The 19635-nt window shown below is 28.7% G+C and overlaps 2 protein-coding genes across 3 annotated transcripts; one reads left to right on the forward strand and one right to left on the reverse strand.

Moving 5' to 3' along the window:
• Window positions 1–1243: 1243 nt before the first annotated feature.
• Window positions 1244–6080, reverse strand: LOC116768340 (androgen-dependent TFPI-regulating protein-like). The gene is made up of 4 exons (XM_032659031.2): window positions 5901–6080; window positions 2473–2613; window positions 1885–2105; window positions 1244–1550 (listed from the first exon to the last, which is right to left on the reverse strand). Exons 1-4 carry the CDS (start codon window positions 6078–6080, stop codon window positions 1367–1369), a joined length of 726 nt encoding a protein of 241 aa, XP_032514922.2. The 3' UTR covers window positions 1244–1366.
• LOC133319444 (medium-chain acyl-CoA ligase ACSF2, mitochondrial-like) lies at window positions 6075–18772 on the forward strand. 2 transcript variants are annotated; one of them, XM_061523895.1, is made up of 12 exons: window positions 6075–6203; window positions 11615–11795; window positions 12562–12690; window positions 12817–13037; window positions 13371–13492; window positions 13997–14103; window positions 14984–15111; window positions 15219–15387; window positions 16002–16115; window positions 16208–16350; window positions 16731–16872; window positions 17372–18772. In XM_061523895.1, the coding sequence occupies exons 1-12, from the start codon at window positions 6079–6081 to the stop codon at window positions 17597–17599; spliced, it is 1809 nt and encodes a 602-aa protein (XP_061379879.1). In that variant the 5' UTR covers window positions 6075–6078; the 3' UTR covers window positions 17600–18772. The 2 variants fall into 2 exon arrangements, with proteins under 2 accessions (XP_061379879.1, XP_061379875.1); XM_061523891.1 differs by lacking the exon at window positions 6075–6203 and adding an exon at window positions 9948–10068.
• Window positions 18773–19635: the final 863 nt, after the last annotated feature.

Genomic DNA, 19635 nt, shown 5'->3' on the forward strand with positions numbered 1-19635 from the left:
GTTAGTCAATAAATAAAATTATAATGTTAGGCTAACTATCAATTTCATTAATTTAAAAACGATCACATATAGTTCAAAGCTGTCGATGATTGCATATTTTAAAAGCCAGCCAATACTGGTGAATTGCAAAACGATTTTTATTTAAATACAAATGAAACGGTATATCTTTGTTTAGATAATATTATGTACTATATCCGTATAAAATACATAAGACACACATTAAAAGTACCAAGAAATTGGTAGCGTAAATATTATGTAAATTTTTATACAGAAATGGTTATGAATGTTAAAAATAGTTGATTGTTGAAATAAATCAATACCAAAGAACATATTCAATGCCTATGTTACAAATTGATATTTTTCTTTTAATTCATGGATCTTTAAAAGTATATAATTAGTTTTTGGGTTAAAGAGCGTCGGACACGTTATTCTTATCAAATTTGAGTCTAAGGCATTTAATTAATATCAGCCAACTGTATATTTTTTAACATATGATTAATATTATTTAATTCTATAAAACGATATGATAACATAATGCAACAAATAATTTCCAGATAGCGTATCAAGTTAAGACATTTAATATCTCATGTTGCAGGTGCAATAATATATATAAGTACCACAATAAATTCTATCAAAATGATAAAAAAGATATCAGTGTTATACTATTTAAAAAAGTACTTAATTTGCAATACCCTAATCCTTAAAACTATCCTGTTCGATCAATATTTATAGTTTAAGTTTTTATGTATCTGTGCATTATACATCGAAGTCATAGGCTTAAAATAACGCAGGCGCAAGCTAGTTTATGACTCAGTAAAAAATCACAGATTAAATAACATGAATTGTTCTGACATGTCATTTCACTAGAATTTTAGTTGTGTGATGCACATTTTTTTAAGAGAGGATCCCACGAAGTAAGACACGCAGCAGCATATAGAGTTGCAATCAGCTTGCTCAAGGTTATTTTTTTTTATTTGTATTAATTTACCTTCCGTACTAAAATGACTTTTAAATATTATGCAAAAAAAAAAAATAAAGCTTAATCTCACTGTTTTCTGTCAACTATCCTTTTTGCAGATGAATCGTTAAAATAATTTAAATAATATACAGTACGGAAGCAGATGCAACGTCGCAAAACACAGATCACTTCCTTGCTTTGTTAATAATGTTCCTTAAAATTTATAAAAAAAAAAATATTTACATAATGTACATAAAACATAAGGCATAACAAAAATAAAAGAGGTTTTTCAAATCAAAGTTTTTGACTTTAAACAGTATATATACGAATTTTTCAGTTCCAATACATAATATTATTATAAATTAATTTAATATCTAAATCTATACATAAATTTATTTAAATAGAATATTAGTCATATTTTTGTATATTTTTTCCTAATTTTCCGTGCACTGTGTCAATAATACACCATTGTAGTGTATAAAAGAAAGTGTGTTCTAAAAACGCTAACAACACTAGAAGTATTAGCTGCTGTTTGTTGAAAATCTCGATGAGGTTGTAAACGACATCGCCGTTGTAGTAACTTATTATAAGTCTGTAATAAAGAAATTATATTAATAATTAAATTGTAAATATTTTACATTTCTTCAGTTAATGTGACAGTTTTTCTACAATTATAGCATTTATTATGGTTCTTGCAAGCATACAAGAATTTTTTCCCAGTTTAAAAAAAAAATAAATTCTAATATAGCCTTCCAAACCATTAATTACGATATAAATGTCATATTTAAATTCAAAAAAATAATAATAGATTATCATTTTATCCTTAACAGTGCATAAGAAGAAATTTGTTTATTTTATAATTAAATACATTTACAATTAAATTATACAGTATAACATTATATATAATATAAAGTTATATAACTTACACGAGCGTATATACAACACAAAAGGCGAACGTCAACGACAATCCGGGTAGGATACTCTTGGGTCTTCTTCTCGGAGTGAGAAGTATGTCCAAGATAACCGTCAGGCCAGACAATGTATGCAGAGAGTGCTGGCCCCAAGACGGCATGTAGTTAAAGACAGCCTCCGGGCCAATCAGAGTGGGATCTTGATGCCACATGCGCCAAAAGAAATAGTCACTGTACTAAAATAAATAATTATTGAATTGTCTAACTGGTCTTGCATCTTCTAAGATTTTTAACTTATTTTATTGTTTTAATAACTTACGTCATGAAATCGGCCTTCGTTTATCTACGTCTCCGAATACTAATCGCACTGATAATAGATTTAATTCTTATTTAAGGATATAGATGACTTTTAAGGTCTTATTTATTTATTGATATTTAATACATAAAATCTATTATATATGTCTTGTGAACTAGATAATAGAAAAAGTGCGGCTAGCAAATATTGATTTATATTTCTGATATGGAAAAGGGTATCAAATTATAACTTAAACTATTATTTCATTCTTTAAATAAATTCGGTGAGAAAATTCAAATGGTACAAACCGTAGTCGTCGGGAAAATGATGCTGGTCATCACAGTATCTTTGGCAGTTCGTAACAGTGTCACTCTTCTACTATCCCATTTTCCCATTTTTTGTTTCCAATCGCAGTAAATTGTTACAGGGAAATATAGAAGCATGAACAGCTGGAAGTTAAAATATTATGTGAAATTAAACTTGTACAAATATATAGGTATAGAAAAAGTTAAATGATAAATAGAACATAACATTACAAATCTGTGTGAGTTATCGTCAATGCTCAAATAAATTTTACTCTATTCAGTCTAATAACGTTGCTTTCTGTTGATTCGAAGTGTTAGGTTAGGTTAGCTTGGCTTAGTTTAATTTACTGTGATCACTTAAAAATTATTAGCTATTTTTAATTCATATCAAATGAAAAATCTCCTATTCACACTCGTGGCTACCTCATCCATTTTCCACATTTATCAGAACAAAGCGATTGATATGAGATTGTACCTTTGAAGTTAAAGGTTCTCAGTCTTAACTCTCATTAAAACTCCCCATTTTTTCGCTGATTTATCCTATGTTTAATAACGTAAAGTTGTGGAACAGATGTAATTAGTTTGTTCATTAGAACAGATTATTGTATTTTATTTATTATGTTTCCCATACTCGCATATAAAAACATAAAGTTATGTTATTGAATATCGATATTATTATTGAATATCATATCTATTAATCGATTTTGATTACAATATTATAATTAATATATTTAATAATATTTTAAGGATAAAAAAGACAATCATTTAGCAAGCATAAAAATATTAATAGACATATTATACTAGTATTTTAAAATTAAATAAAATAATATTTTAAATTATGTTACGATCGATATAAATTCAAAGTGCTGATTAGAAAATGTAATTTCATTAAGATAAATGAGATAATTGTTATGGATAAAAATTTTATCATTCATCATCATCATTTACATCCTACGACAAATATTATGTTCGTAATTTACTCATCGTCCTTGGTCAATGACAATTACTCAGTATGCTGGACTCGATTCATTTAAAGTTTGTAGCAATAAGACGTGATGCAGAGTAATAAATGAACGTATAAATACGTAAATCTAATTTTTAGTTGTACTATTTGTTTTTATTTTTAAATTGCCTTCACTTTATTAAGACTTGTCAGCAAATAGCTATATTTTATTATTAATTTGTAATAGTTAATGTTTGTTTTAAATGTTAGTATATTTAGACACCGATATAATTTCACCTTATTAAGAAAAGCCTGTCACTAACTGCTATATTTAAGGTTTAAATTTAATTGTTCTATAACAGTTCGAACAACAATTTCTGTTTTTACTGACAGGCTAAATGAAAGTTTCTCGAAATTTTTGCTCGCACTGGCTCAATTTATCGTTGATTTCTTTATTTTCTTTCTACAATCCGTGGAAGTTTTTGTTTCATTTATGTTGTTAAATATTATAGTTTTATTTACATAATTTAAAATGTAAAACAGTCCATAAACTGAGTATGTATCTGTATGTGATACCAAAAAATGCATACATGTGTGAGTTAAATATGTGTCATTGAAAATGGTTTACCTGATGTTAACAATGAGAGAGATATAAAAAAAAACCACCGAAAATACGAAAAGACGAGTGTAGGATTATCTTTTTGTTCATATAATTGACAATTTGATTTTTTTTTATTTATTTTAAAATGCTTTCAATCAATAAATAGTGATTAAAGTGAAACGATAACTACATTGTGTAAGATGCAAGTTCCTCAAATAAGGAAATATAATTTATTAATTGTGTCCTTAATCTGACTGTGACTGATTATCACGTTTTTAAAAAACTAGTTTATGTCCGCTACTACATCGATTTGTATTTTAGATTTCAGATCGGATACTATTTAATTATGTATACTTAAATTAAACAGATATGGTAACCAATTGTTCGTTTCTTTTTTAGTATTTTTCATAGGATATACCATACATTTTAACATTTAAAATATTTGTAGTCATTATGAAAAATAACTAAAGGTACGTAAACAACTAAGAAAATAAGAGTGCTTTTTGGAATAACATTGTTCTTAAGACTGATGGATGCAAGTAGAATTCCAACTATCATAACGTCAAACGTCCTTTGTCCCAAAGTCGTAAACATTGTCAGTTACAAAATTGTTATTCACCTGTAGATTTAAATACGTCTGTTGATGTTACGTGACTCCAAAATAGACACAAGAGTTCATTAAGGAATTCAATTCATAGTCGAAAGGCGATCCATAGGCTTATAAGGAAATCTAGCCTCGAAGATTGATTGATGTTTAGAAATATTGATCATTGTCATTATAGACATAAAATATAAATAAAATATGCCATAAAAATATTTATAGAAGTATGGTTTACTTATATATGTATAACAATGTGTTTGAAATCTCCAAACAACAAATTCAGTCCATCAGGTGTAGTTAATTTCTTTATATATTTGATTTATTTTTACCAGATAGACAATTTCATATTCGATGGAATATATGAGAAATCTAACATAGTAGCTATGCAGAACTAAACTTTTTGAAAATGTTCCAGTCAGTATATTTTAAAAAATGTATTGAATATAAATATAAGTTGTAGAGATCAGAGAAGGCTCTATGTGGAATTAAACATAGAAAGAGTCATATAACATTTAAAGAACGAAATTAAATTATATAAAGACTAACTACTCATGAGGGTAGGAACAAATACATGAGTAACGTTTTGTATACAATCTTGGATAAAAGAAATAATACTGGTGATTTGCTAGAGTGTTTCTATACAGGGAGTTTTAATTGACTCTAATTATTTCAATAAAAATAAAGCACTTTACTGATTAATTAGATAACAATGCTTTGAATTTGTCTTAAAAAATCGATAGAGTGGTATTATTGTTTAGCATAGATTAAATATTTATATGATTTTATTATATGTTTATCGGTGAAAAAGATATCTCGTGAGATTCTGAAAAATTGGTATCAATATTAATTACTTTTAATATATTTGCGGTAAAATTTAAGTGAAGCATGTGGCTTTCCTAGATGTAAATTTTTCTTTTTTGTTAGTTAATGTTTACTAATATTTGCTTTACCTAAAATAAATAGAAGGATTTTATGTAGATATTAGTACGTACTTACAATAACTCTATATTGAGTCTTTTAAAGAGTTAAATTTCTTTTGTGGTGACTTATTATAATGACTAAATTGTTTATGAAGTAATAATTAATACATTGGATTCACAGATAAATATAGATATGAAACATTAAATATCAACAACGATTGATAATATCGACCAATAGCTTTAAGAGAGCATGAACTCCGCAGCAGTTTAAAATTAAACTACCCTCTACAATATGATACAACCTTACTGATCATTCAAAATAATCAAAAATCATCTTAATTTAAATAAATATCTAAAAATACTTACATTAAACCAGCAAGTAAGCAATCTCCAGCGTAGTCTGCCATAAGCACTGATCTTTGGATCTTCGTCCTGAGTGAGGTCTATTGATAGTAGAACAATAGCTGCATACACTAAATGAGCCACAACAAAACTCGAGAAAACAATTCTTATATTCAATAAAAGTTCACTACTTTTTAATTGCATGGTTTTTTGTTTCCGAAGACAAATGACACCAGTTGCGATAAGTTCTACGCGACAAATGATCGATAGAGTCTTTGTTTCGTACTGTGGTGAATTCAATACATCCGAGCGGCCTTCTGAGACAATGTATGTATTTCTTATTATATATTTTTACATAATCAAAAAATCGGTGTTATCAATGAACTATTGCCCTTGGTTTTGTTCCCATTTAAATAATGTGTTAGTATTCCTTATCGGTCAATGGTATATTCATGCACATTTATATATAATCAATTTTATAGAATGATAAAAGATGTCGGAATTGACTTCAATGACAATATAACATTGATATTTTATTTTTAAGTATTCTTAAAGAATAATTTCCTCTATATTATTATTGCATAGGGTATGAACTTAACATTTTAAGTGGAATGCATTAAAAACATTTACAGCAATTTTCTTTTAGTGGCACATATATCTGTAAGAATTCAAAGGAGCATTTTATCAATAGTCTCTGTATTATAACTCTTCCCATATTGTTATTAACATATATTTGTTCTTGTCAGATTTAAATTTTTAATTAAATTTTATTAATTTTTCTTTTATAAATCTTGACTATGTTCAGAAATTTTAGTATTATGCACTATTGTAAGTGACTTTAAGAATTTGGTATAAGTTTTTTAGGATAATGGAAGGTTTTCAGATATTAGACGAGAAGTCACGTCGGTTGAGCGAAAGTTCTCTGTTGTAGTAGATAGAGTTTTGAATTAGGATTTAGGGATACAGTATTGGGATAATGATAACTTGGCGTGAAGGTTGAGAATAGTTCAGGAGGAAGGGCATTTATATAGGAAGGAGAATTCATGACAGCAGGGAGATCTATTAAAGTAAGAGGATAAGGGGTAATATAAAGATTTTTACTTAGTTATGGGCTGATATCTAACCTCATAAAGTCTTCAAGAGCTTGTTGTGCAGTTTCAGAAGGTGGTAATCCAAGGTTAGAATTTGTATCTTTGACATTTATAGGGTTTGAATTTAAATATTTTTTATTTTTAGGATATACATAGGCAGCACTGAAAATGTTTAGAAAATAAAACGGCTTAACGAACCACTGATAAAAGCAGTGGACTCATTCTTCCTTAGGAGTCTCTTCTATGGAATTTTCGTAAAATTCGACGGCATTTCCAGAGCAAGCGAATATCTAGAATTTTATCTTTAGTTCTTGGGAATGAATAAAAGTCGCAGGCTGCCAGGTCAGGTCTATATAGCGGATGACTTATTATCTCAACACCTATCATAGTCAAATATTCAACAGTCCGTTTTGCAGAATGCGCTGAAACATTGTTATGGTGAAGGAGGATCCTGTTTCGAGGGCACACCAGTCTGTAGTAACTGTCCTTCCATTTTCTAGCACAACTGGCGCGAAATCACCTTTCTGACCGAAGAATGACGCAATCATCTTTTTTCTTTGACTTCTTCCTTTCTTAATTAGACTTAGTTGGCTGATCCTCGAAAGGAAACATCCACTCAGCCGATTGCCTTGTGGTTTTAGGTTCGTAGCAATATATCCAGCTTTCATCACCTGTGAAGATGTTGAAAACAGGATGTGAGTGACCGCCGTTAAACTTATCTAACATTTGGCGACAAGAGTTCATGTGAATGTGTTTCTGGTCGTCGGTTAAAGTATGGGGAATCCATCTGGTACAACGCCTACTGATGCCTAAATGTTCTTGTAATATTTTATGAACTTGACTCACAGCAATTCCTAGGCTTGCCGATATTTGCTGATAGGACGCTCTCTTATCTTCCTCTATCATACGTCGCACAGCATTGATGTTACTTTTAGTAGTCGCTATTAAAGGACGTCCCTCACTCGAGTTGTCATTGAGATTGCTCCGTCCAAGCTCGTTAATCCAATTGTAAATAGTGGCACAAGATGGGGAATCATTAAGAAATGCTAATCATTCAGCAGCCATGCAGCCTATCATAACTTTGTTTTTGATTAGGCTCATAATGAAAGTCATAATAAATCTTTGACCAAACTTTTCCTCACGTTAGGTTCATTTTCACGTGTAATAAGAGTTTCTGATTTGCAGCCAATTCACAAAAACAAATGACAAATTAATGCAATATACTGAATTAGGTTGCTAAAGAGTTCTAAAAGTGAAATAAAAAAAAGTTTGTATTAGCAATGTTTCCAACTGGCCAGTTCTAAATTTTTTCAATATTACCCACGTATATAGTTTACTGGATACCTTGAGAAAGTGTAGGCGACGGAATTCAATTTACCTTTTCGATATACAACCTCAAACTCTTCTCATTTTAACCTTCATCGTTGGAGTTTGTTAGAGGGATCTCTGTGATTGAAAATGCATTTTAACGGTCTAGTTTCAGTTAAGATTCGAAATTTTGTAACGTAGTGTCAGGGAGGGAAAGTTTGGCAACCATACACGATGTTTAACGACTCTTTTTCTGCTGTGCTATAGTTGCATTCACTCCTATTACGTGTACGAAAGTTATCGGTTGATCTTTACCGATAGAGTCTTTGGAGAGAACAGCGCCTACTGCATCGAATAGTCCAATGTGTCAATAGGAACTTGTTACTAATTTTCCCATTTAATATATCCTTTATCGGAAGACAGGGTAGAGATTTAGCAGTTGTAGAAATACCGACGAAAAGCGGCGATAGTAGGATATTATATCCAGAAATGGTTTAATATTTTTTTAAGTTTTTGGAATGGAAAATTCAGTGATCGAATCAGTTTTATCAGGCTTAAGTTTCACGTTTGTTTTGGTTATTATAAGGTCAACATAGCAGACGTCTTTTTGAAAGAACTCGCATTTGTCGAATTGTAACTTTAAATTGAAGTATGTGATTCGCTGAAAGGTTAATCTTAGGTTTGAAATGTGAGTCCGGAGATTATATGAATAGCAGTCTATATCGTCTAAGTGAATGAAACATCAAATACCTCCAGCGCTGTTAAAGCGGAGTTCATAAGCCTCTGGAAAATGGATTTTATGATATTTTTAATGCAATTAGTGTCAATTAGATTATAATTAAAGTGAATTTCATATTTATTCAATTACAGAAGGAGATAATTAGTATTATTGCATTGACAAATTTTAGAAAATATTCAATTTAATGTACAATATTAAAAAGTTATGACTAATGACTAATATGTTTTATCAACTATTAATAACCTTAATATTAAAAGTTTTTGGGACTACCTCTTGAGCTCAAATAATTGTCTGACAAAAGGTTTTCAGGATTTCTTTAAATATAGTTAGGCTATGAAAAAAAAAATTTAATTTAAAAGTTGTAAAGCATAAAATTTTATACAATCCTGGTTATAAATATAAATAGGTATATTTGCAGAGAAGTAAAAAAAGATTTCTATGTACTCTGTTCCCTGACTAAAACCTTGCGACCGTTGAATTTAATTTGAATTGTGAGATCAGTTTTAATACTCCAAAAGACGAGTTTTCACTTAAACCTTACATAACATCATAAATATGATTTCAATTAAAGTATAAATGATAATAACTAAAAGAATGAAGAGATAAAGAAGAACTGACTGAATAACTACTCCTTCACTCGTTACTTGTCCAAATTATATTAATTGATGTTTTAAAAAGAGATAAGTTTCTAAAAAAAGTACATCAAATAAATTATCTTTAAGTTTAAATTGTAGTTTAGGTTAAAGTTACCCGATTTGTTTTTGGATCGGGAACATTCAAAAATTAAAACAACTCCCATCCTTAACACTATCATTACTTTAAACTAAAAACTTTACAATCATTATCTGTAATTATTATTATGGTACGAGTTTGTTTTTATTTTATAAAAAAACAATTGACCAGTTTTAAATTAGCTATTTATGATAATAGCAAGCATTATTTTTATATTGTATTTAGATCAGTTACTGTTTAGTTCTTGTGCGGGAAAGACTTCAAACATGATTAATAAGTGTGGCGTATTTGTGACAAGGACTCTAAAACAATTCTGTGTGAGGTGAGTTTTAATAAAATGTAATTGGATTATTATAATAAACGTTTATTAAAGACTTTTAATAAGAAATTTGTAGGTTTCGATTAAAATTTCGTTAAGAGGCAACTTAAAAAAAAAGCATTCGTATATTACGTCCGTTCACAAGCGATAAACATTTGTTGTTTCATTTATTATTATTCTTGTTAGGTTGTTTAATATTATATTTCTAGAGTGTTCATATGCAAAGGACTCGTATATCTACTGACATTATTATTTTATTAGTGAAGACAAAAGATAAGATAATAACTATTAACCAAGTCTGGATTAAAAGATTTATTTTTATATATCTATGTATTAATGTTACGTATTAAATTGTAAATAATAACGTCATTATCGTTCTCAGTTATAGTTAATGTGCGTGTTTATAGTGACATTAATTTATAATGTAATTAAATAGGTATTAAAAAATGTATGCGAAGATAAAAAATGTTGGTAAATATTCTTATTATACACGTGTTATTAAATTAGACTGATATGAAACTGTCGAAAGTTTTAGTGCCTTTTTATATAACTTCAAACTAAACATATTAACGAAACAGTTAATTTAGTTACATTCCAATAAATATCTTAAAAAAAATATAAAATAATAAATTTCGCAAAATTTTTACTTTTCGTATTCAAAATATCACTCTTGTCATATTCTGAAGCACTAATAATTAGTAATAAGAATTGGTTATAAGCTAAAGATAATATTTTTTTATTAAAATACAAATGTCTCCTCGCATATGATATTCAAAAATGTAACAAAGGCAGTAACAGTGATATTTTTATTCATAAAACAACTCTACGTAGGAAGCAACTTTAGTAAATGCCTATACCATATAGAAATTGGTATTTAGATTGAGTTAATAAAAGATTATTACAAAATTATTGATTTATTTTTAAGCTTTTACTAAATAAGATAACATCGAGATATAGTTATAATAATATATTTAAAAGTGAAGCTAATATTGGTAGGTAATCATCAATGAATGTCTGTTCAATAAACTTATATTGTAATTTTTTTGACGTTTCTGTTTCATTTTTGTAATTATTATACTTTTATTAACAGATTTCGTCATTTCATTTAAAACGGTATTGTTAAAAGTATCATTTGTTTCATCAATTTAACAACATACGATTGAATTGAATACCCTCCTCCTTTTTTTGGAGATAATTAAAGAAATAAATGTGTTGACTTACAACTCTACACAACAGCTTTAAATATTTGGATACTTAAAATTATCTTCATACATCAAGAAGTATACCATTTTTTTAACATTATATTTTATGATTAATTTCTGTGATATCGTTTTGCTGTAGTTAAACTGATACTAATAAATGTGTCTATGTCAAGATAAAAAAGTTTTTTTAAGAATAGATAGGTATCATTGAAAAAAAATGGTGCTTATTAGGGTACACAATAAATTCAATGTATGATATTAAAGTATGGTATTTAATTTCTTGGGTCTACATTAAAATTTTTATTGTAAGCCTAATACGTACATTATATATTTTTTTGGTTTTGCAGAAATGCCCATAGCGTAGCTTCAGATCAGAGCAGCTACCTAAAAAACCCAGGTAGTGAGCCATTAATAATATCCACATTTGGAAACCGTGTTGCTAAGGCAGCTCAGAAACATCCAGGCAGGGTCGCGATCAAATCAATACATGAAGATGTAACAATTACCTACGAAGAATTATTAAATTATGTACGTATAATAATTTTGTTAAAATCAAAACTATTACAAAGTGATTAAAAATTAATCTTCTAAATTTATTTAGCATTGGGTTATTGTTCTGTTTAAAATTAATTTGAATAAATATGTGTCCGTGTGAAAATCCAATGTCTATCTTTTATACTACTTAATGATAACAATTATCCTTAAATAATAGAAAATGATTTTTTTTATAAGCTTTCCTTATCAAAAATTGTCTTGAACAAATTAACAATGCTATGGTCCTTGTTTGTATCTCCTCGTGCGGTTTATAAATGGTATGGGATTGGTATTATTGGGAGTATGCGGCTGGCTGATTGAAACGGTGCTTGAAGATAGAATGACAAAGATTGATATAAATTTAAATGAAACTAGTGTTATTCGGATTTACTACGCGGATTTTATTATTTAAAAACTACATAATCCCGACGTTTCGGTTACTTTGCAACAACCGTGATCCTCGAATACGAATAATACTAGTTTCATTTAAATGAATACTCGCGAAAATCTTAGATCTCATGATATAAATTTACATTGTCAGTCCTGCCACTCACATACGAGTACTTTAAAATCTTTGGCATTAGAGTGAGAAATATTAGCTTTCATTTCAACTACAGAAACATTTATATGTACTTTTACATTTTATTTTAAGTTTAATAAAATTAGGATACAGGGAAATAAATATTCTTTTAATTTTTTTATTACATATTGTTTTAAGATCGCTACATAATCTATAATAATTATTGTTTTATTCCTGTAGGCTGATTCCTTTGGGTGTGCCTTACGAGAAAGAAGTTTTTCAAAAGGCGATAAATTAGGAATCTGGTCTCATAATTGTACACAATGGGTCGTGGCTGTTCTCGGTGCTATGAGAGCTGGCGTAATACCGGTAGTGTATTTGTTGTACATTACTTTGTTGTAAAATTTCGTCATCACGGCATTCCGAATTTAGTTACAAAAAATATTGACTATACTCAAGCAAAGAATACTTAATTTGCTTAAAAAAATATTACAGGTCCTGCTAAACCCAGTGTACGAAAAACCTGAACTAAGTTACTGTATTAATAAAACAAAATTAAGAGGTATTTTCACTGGAAATGCAATCAAAACAAGAAATTACAATAAGATGCTTTGTGAATTAATACCTGAGATTAATTCCTTTAAAGACGGCGCTATCTCTTCGAATGAATTTCCGACTTTACGTTCTGTAATCAGCGCAGAAAAGGAAAAAATTAAGTTAGTTTTTTATTGTTAAAACCTTTGAACTATTTTATAATGTAATACTTTTTAGATATTCTTATCACACTCATTCGTGATATATATAACAAATTTATATGTATATATATATATTGAATATATTCTCAATATTTTACTGACAATGCACCATTTTGTTTTTTTTTGTAGAATTTTCCAAAACCGTTAATTGAATACCCAATAACTTGTTAAACTTATAAGCATTATACATATGTACACACAATTGTTTTTAGATGCATACATACGTACCCGCATGTTAAACATATATATTTGTTAAATTCTCAATAAGAGAAAACTTTTTTCTTATATTTACAGTGGAATCTTTAGTATGGATTCTTTAATAAGGGATCATAAAAATAATAGTTCAATATCGAAATATAGCAGTGAAATTAAACCAGAAGATGGTTCCTTGGTGCTACTTACTTCCGGATCTACTGGTACGTGAACTTCTATTACTAAAATAAAAATAAAAAAAATAATTTACTCTTATAATATCTATTTAATAACCAGATACATGTTTTATGCACCAATATGTCGTGTAAAGGTTAAAAAATTAAATTTAAATTAAATGAACAATCTATGCAACCGATAAGGTGGTCAAGTAGGAAATTTTTTTCAATCTATACACCAGAAAAATAAGATGAAAAATCGAAGAAAGAAATCTAATCAGTACTTGTCACAACACGTGCCATGATACGAGTACTTGTCATAACAGTTTATATTTTGCAAACTTACTAAATTAGAAATATCGTTTAAAATTTCTTTTTAATTACGATAAAACTATTTTTATCAATAAAAAGTCGACTGTTACTTTGAATTCATTTGATTCCTTAATTAGTTCCATTGATGTAAAATTGATTTAAATATTATTTGCTATGTAATTGTGTGTAAATATTACAATTTTATAATTAAATTAAATCGACATTGTTTTTTTTTTACAGGAAAACCAAAAGCAGCCTTAGATTCTGAACTAGCAATAGTAAATAATACCTATTTCAGTGGGATAAGGAATGAATTCAATCTTGGACATCAAATCGTTTGTATTCAGGTTAGTTCCTTGAAGCCGCTGAAGAAGGAAATTGGATTTATATTCAACACACTTTCAAAATATCTGTCTCGAGTAGTAAACACAAAAAAATGTAACTGTCCCTTTTACATACGTATATGTTTAGGTTTTAATAACAAAATTATTTATTTTGTTATCAGCAATAACAAAATACATGATTTTGATATATGAAAGTTATATTGATAATTGGTTTTAAAGAAGCACATAGCCATGCTTGGAGGTTCAAAATGATAGATCTCATTAGGTTCAAAATGTCTTACTTCACGTTCAACGAAAGTTTTTACTGATACCATTTCAGTGCTTCAATTCTTTAGATTTAAGTCAAACATATGTAGTGGTTAGATGATCGTCTCATCGACGGTCATTCAAATAACATAGGCAGAGAGAATCTATTTTTTTAATGCCCGATGCAAAAAAAGAGTTTTTCACGCCGAGTCTATGTTAGTTTCTATGGCATCTTAGCTCTCATATTTACGTATTAATTTCAAGTCACAATTAACTATTACGTAATAATATTTAACTATCCTCAATTTATGCTAAATTTTCAAAAAAATATAATTTTTTATTATATTAGTAATAATGATTACATTTTAACAAATAATAAGTCTTTTTGCACAATCTCTAAAGGCACTTAAATATAGAAACTCAAGGTTTTGTATGAGTTAAGACTCTTCAAACAGCTCTTCCATATCAGGTACTATTACAAGCGAAGCTTGAAAAATCTTCAAGTCATTCATATATTAATATAAATATCGGATTAGTAAAATTAATTACGCATTTCCTTACAAAATATTGAAAATTTCATATTTTCTTGAAATAACATAACATAACAAAAATAATAACATACCATGCCATGTTACAGGCCCCATTATTCCATGCATTAGGATCCATAGTAACTTTGCTGTCGTGTCTTCAACATGGAGCGACAGTCATACTCGCTTCTCCAGCATACAGCCCGTCGGCTAGTTTACGAGCAATTTGTGCTGAAAAGTAAGTATTGTGATTAGGTAAACCACTATATAGCATGCATATATTATGATACAAATAGTAATTATATGTAGCAAAATATTCTGTACAATATAAAAAATGGTTTACAGATGTACTGCCATAACAGGAACTCCTACGATGTACGTGGATATTTTGTCAATAATGAAGGGCAAGGGTGATTTACCTATAAACTTAAATATGGCTCTAGCAGCTGGAGCACCGTGCGGCCCCGAACTAATTCATAGAATAAAAGCCCAATTAAAGTGTAAATCAGTTAGGGTGAGTAAGAGAAATGTTAAGATCCTGAATAATTGACTCGGCTTTTTTTGTAAAATGCATTATTATTAGCGATAGACATCGAAACTTGAGGTATTAAATAGGGTGAAGAAGGATTTCGCATTGAGATACGTACTATTTCTATATGGAAGACGATTTTTTTTCCCCTAAAAAGTCTATTCTAAGTTTTGCTTCAGTGGACAGTAAAAATATTTTTAGTTTAAGTATAGCCACGTTTGCTCTCTTTGGGTTTTTATTATTTTTATTTATTATAAAAATAACTATTTTTTATTTCTCAGTTTACCACTATACTATGGTGAGGAATGAGATGATTTTTTCATCTCATTCCTCACCACAAAGTTTGAAAATTATCATCGATATTACCTAGTTAATTGTAAAACTACAGACGACCTCATTTCAGTATTTTGAAAAATTTGTAATGATTTTGACTTTTATAAGTTAAATGTACAAAAACTTTCTTTATCAATGTCGGTATTTATTGACGTCTACAAAGTTATAACAACTTATGATTAGATGGATGACTCGTTTGAGTCCCAGAACAAATAAATTATTTTTGTGTTACAATAATTGTAAAATAATAGTTTTGGTTTCTCTAGGCTCTGTATGGATTGACTGAAACGGCTGCTTGTGTTTTTCAATCATTAGCTACTGATGACGTTAATACGGTATCCCAAACTGTTGGATATATAACCGACCACGTGGAACTTAAGGTAGTTAGTTTTATTTTATTAAATGTAAATAGTCTTTGTCCATATTACTGTGAATGAAAGTAATTTTTCTGATACTCTCTCATCATAAATAGGTGGTAGATAGTAATAGTAATATTGTTCCGTTTGGGTGCTCAGGAGAATTAATGGTTAAAGGTTACAATAACATGATTTGCTACTTGGATGATCCGGAGAAAACGAAAGAGATAATGACAGAAGATGGTTGGCTTCATACCGGGTATTTTATTTTTTATTACAATTATTTGTTTATTATGTTATATTATATATGTTTACATTCTAAAACTTTTGTAAGAATATAATACTTGTGTAAATGTAGATGGGACGAATTTTTATCTTCTCCAACTTGTTATTTTTATTTTACAATAAATTTTTATAAGTTCTAAATATTTACCATTAATTATAAATCAACAAAACACTGTTTAGTAAAATAGACAATAGACAATACCTGGCTAGTAAAAAGGATAGAATTCTCAATTGGTATTACGAACATATAGTGAAATAGGCTGAACCATATTAATTTTTCTATAATGAATAAGTTAAAGAAAAATTATCGGTAAGTCAGAGTAATGTTTATAATAATATTGGTTTAATTTTCAGTGATATATTCATAATAAATCCAGACGGTTATGGAAAAATAATTGGCCGTGCAAAAGATATAATTGTCAGAGGTGGAGAAAACATTGCTCCCAAAGAAATTGAAGACTGTTTAAACACGCATCCAGATGTCATAGAGAGTCAGGTGAAATACTCTAACAAATAATTTTAGCAATGTATTACAGATGTGACGTTTTCTGTACAAAAACCTCTCTTAATTTTAGCAACACTTAAATTAATATAAAGATGTATAGATTGCTAACGAACAAAATTGACTAATCACGGACAAAAAACTAAGCTAAATTCGAAATAAATTCAATCTTCCATAAAACACCTACTCAGTCTAGTAACTAATTATTAGCCTTCAAGTGAAAACAAGATGTGAAGCGTGTGCTCTAAGACTTTGTGTTTTATTCAAAGATTTTGCTCTTGTTACGTTATCCTAATCGAAAAATTGAAAGTTATCCTCTAAAATTCTATTATGGTTTTTTTCATTATAATTTTCTTTTTAAATATCCTAAATCCAATAGTTTTTGGAAAAAAATTCAGGCCAACCCTTAGCATCCAAAGAAAATTTTAAAATAAAAAACAAAGCATAGTTATATCTCTGTTTTGTTAATTATTTTTTGTATAAATTATTACAGGTGATAGGTGTTTCGGACGAAAGACTTGGAGAAGAACTTTGTGCTGTAGTCAGAATCCGAGAGAACGCAACATTTACATCGAATGATTTAAAGAAACATTTTATGGGGAAACTAGCTACATTTAAAATTCCTAAAATACTTAAAATTACTCAAGAATTTCCGAAAACAACATCTGGGAAAATACAAAAATATAGATTAAAAGAATTAGTAGAATCTGGAAAAATTTAAAATGGTTTTTGTTAAAGTAGTGCATTTCCTTCTGTATCGCTAATATTACAACATTTTATTTGTGTAATGTGTTATTTGTTTAATATTTTGGATCATATTACATACACACATACACACACACACACACACACACACACACATATATATATATATATATATACATAGCTATATACGTAGCTTTGTATATATAACAATTTTACTATTATACTGTATTCGAAAAAAACCTTGAGGGCAGAAATCAAAGTCAGCCGATAGTCTTTTCATGGGATAATCTTTTATTGACAATTGCTAAGAAATTTTTAGTTAATCCATATTATTAGGGATGTAGGGCGAACCTTATTCAATCATAATACAGTGGATTAAGATCTAGACTACGTGATGGCTAGTCTTAAGTTCTGATGAAATTCGGAACGTTCTTTAGTAACCAAGGTTGGAAGGATCGAGCTATATGACCCAAAGCCGAGGTCGGCTGAAAAGACCATTCTTTGTTATTGAGTAATATTGTTGTTGTGGGGCTTAACTACAGACCCATGAATGTTGTCTACGTCAAATATAAACCAATCTACCTATTAATACTTTTTCACAAAAATATAATCCCTCCTTCATTGCTAACGTACCAGTAAACTATAATTAACAAAGAATTGGTTCACTTTGTACTCTCTGGTCGAATTGGAAAGATTTATTTTATTTTTCATCGTCATTTATTTTGTTATTGTCGGCATATTGCTCAGTTTTTAACAAAATCTTATCCGTAAAAAAGACTTTTGCCAGATTCGGATTACCAGATCCTCTGTCATACACAGAAGAGGTCCCATTATACCTCTCAATACCCGCTACACAAACAAACTATGAACGATTTAAAAAATTGTGTTTGGTTTGGTACCAACTTTATATAAGCAATCGCAACGATTTGATTCGGCTTTCTATGAATAGGAACGTAAAAAAATGTAGTCGCTTTAAATGATAACAAAATATTATACAATGGCCTGACTCGGATTAAAAAACAATAGGGAAGAATCGTATAAAAATGACAGATTTCTAATCCAAAACTAAATATTTTATTTAAGGAATCGATAGCAAAAAAACAAAATAATAATAATAATTGTAATTGTATTTATGGCCGCACTAAGTAATGTAAGGTAAAAAAATAAATAAAGAAGTGTTTGATATGAATATATGTATGATATTTTTTATAATGGTTTAATATAATCGGTTTTCTTTCATTATTAAATTAAATAATTGAGTTTTCTTTGCATCTGTATTTTGTTTTTTATATGAAACACTTTAACATTTAATCTAATTTTATATTGAATGGTTTTTTTATATTCGTAAATAAAAAAAATATTTAAAGTGGTTAATTAAAGCTAGGGTCTCAACAGTATTATGTGTCCTGTTTTCTTTCAAATAATTATATTCTTTTAACATATGTACATTCGTTACAATAAAATGATGTCCTTAAAATACAAATGAAAGATTCATTCCTTATAACAATAAAATGTGTAAAAAAAATACTCAAAAATGGATTGTTGAATAATCATGAAAATATGCCTATAAATATTAAGTAACGAGTAATATAGTGAAAATATATTGTAATGAGCGGTAAGAGCATTCATAAGGCGCTCTAAAAGTTTTGTTGGTCTTTACAAAAAAGCTTAAAATTATGAATATGAACCTATAAATATGTTCCTTACACAATTTTACATTAGATTATTTAATATTAATGAAAAATTTGCAATCACATATTAATTATATTTATTATATATTAGGTTTGTAACATTTATTATTACATGTACATTATAATGCATGTGAGAGCGAGGGGATTCTCTTGGAACCTTGGCCAAGACCCTAGTCCTTTAAAAGGCTTTCGAGTCTGGGCGTTAAGTACCGATGACGATGGACAGGTTTCCATTTTGAAGCAAAGATAGTCTTCACTCAAAATGATACTTTTTTATTGCTAACAAATTCTTACAATGAATATCAAGAATTGTATAGCAGAGATTCTTCCCCTGTGGCTCCTAAGAGCGACCAATGTAGAA

The sequence above is a fragment of the Danaus plexippus genome, chromosome 4 (genome assembly GCF_018135715.1).
Source record: "Danaus plexippus chromosome 4, MEX_DaPlex, whole genome shotgun sequence".
In the NCBI taxonomy this organism is placed as follows: domain Eukaryota; kingdom Metazoa; phylum Arthropoda; class Insecta; order Lepidoptera; family Nymphalidae; genus Danaus; species Danaus plexippus.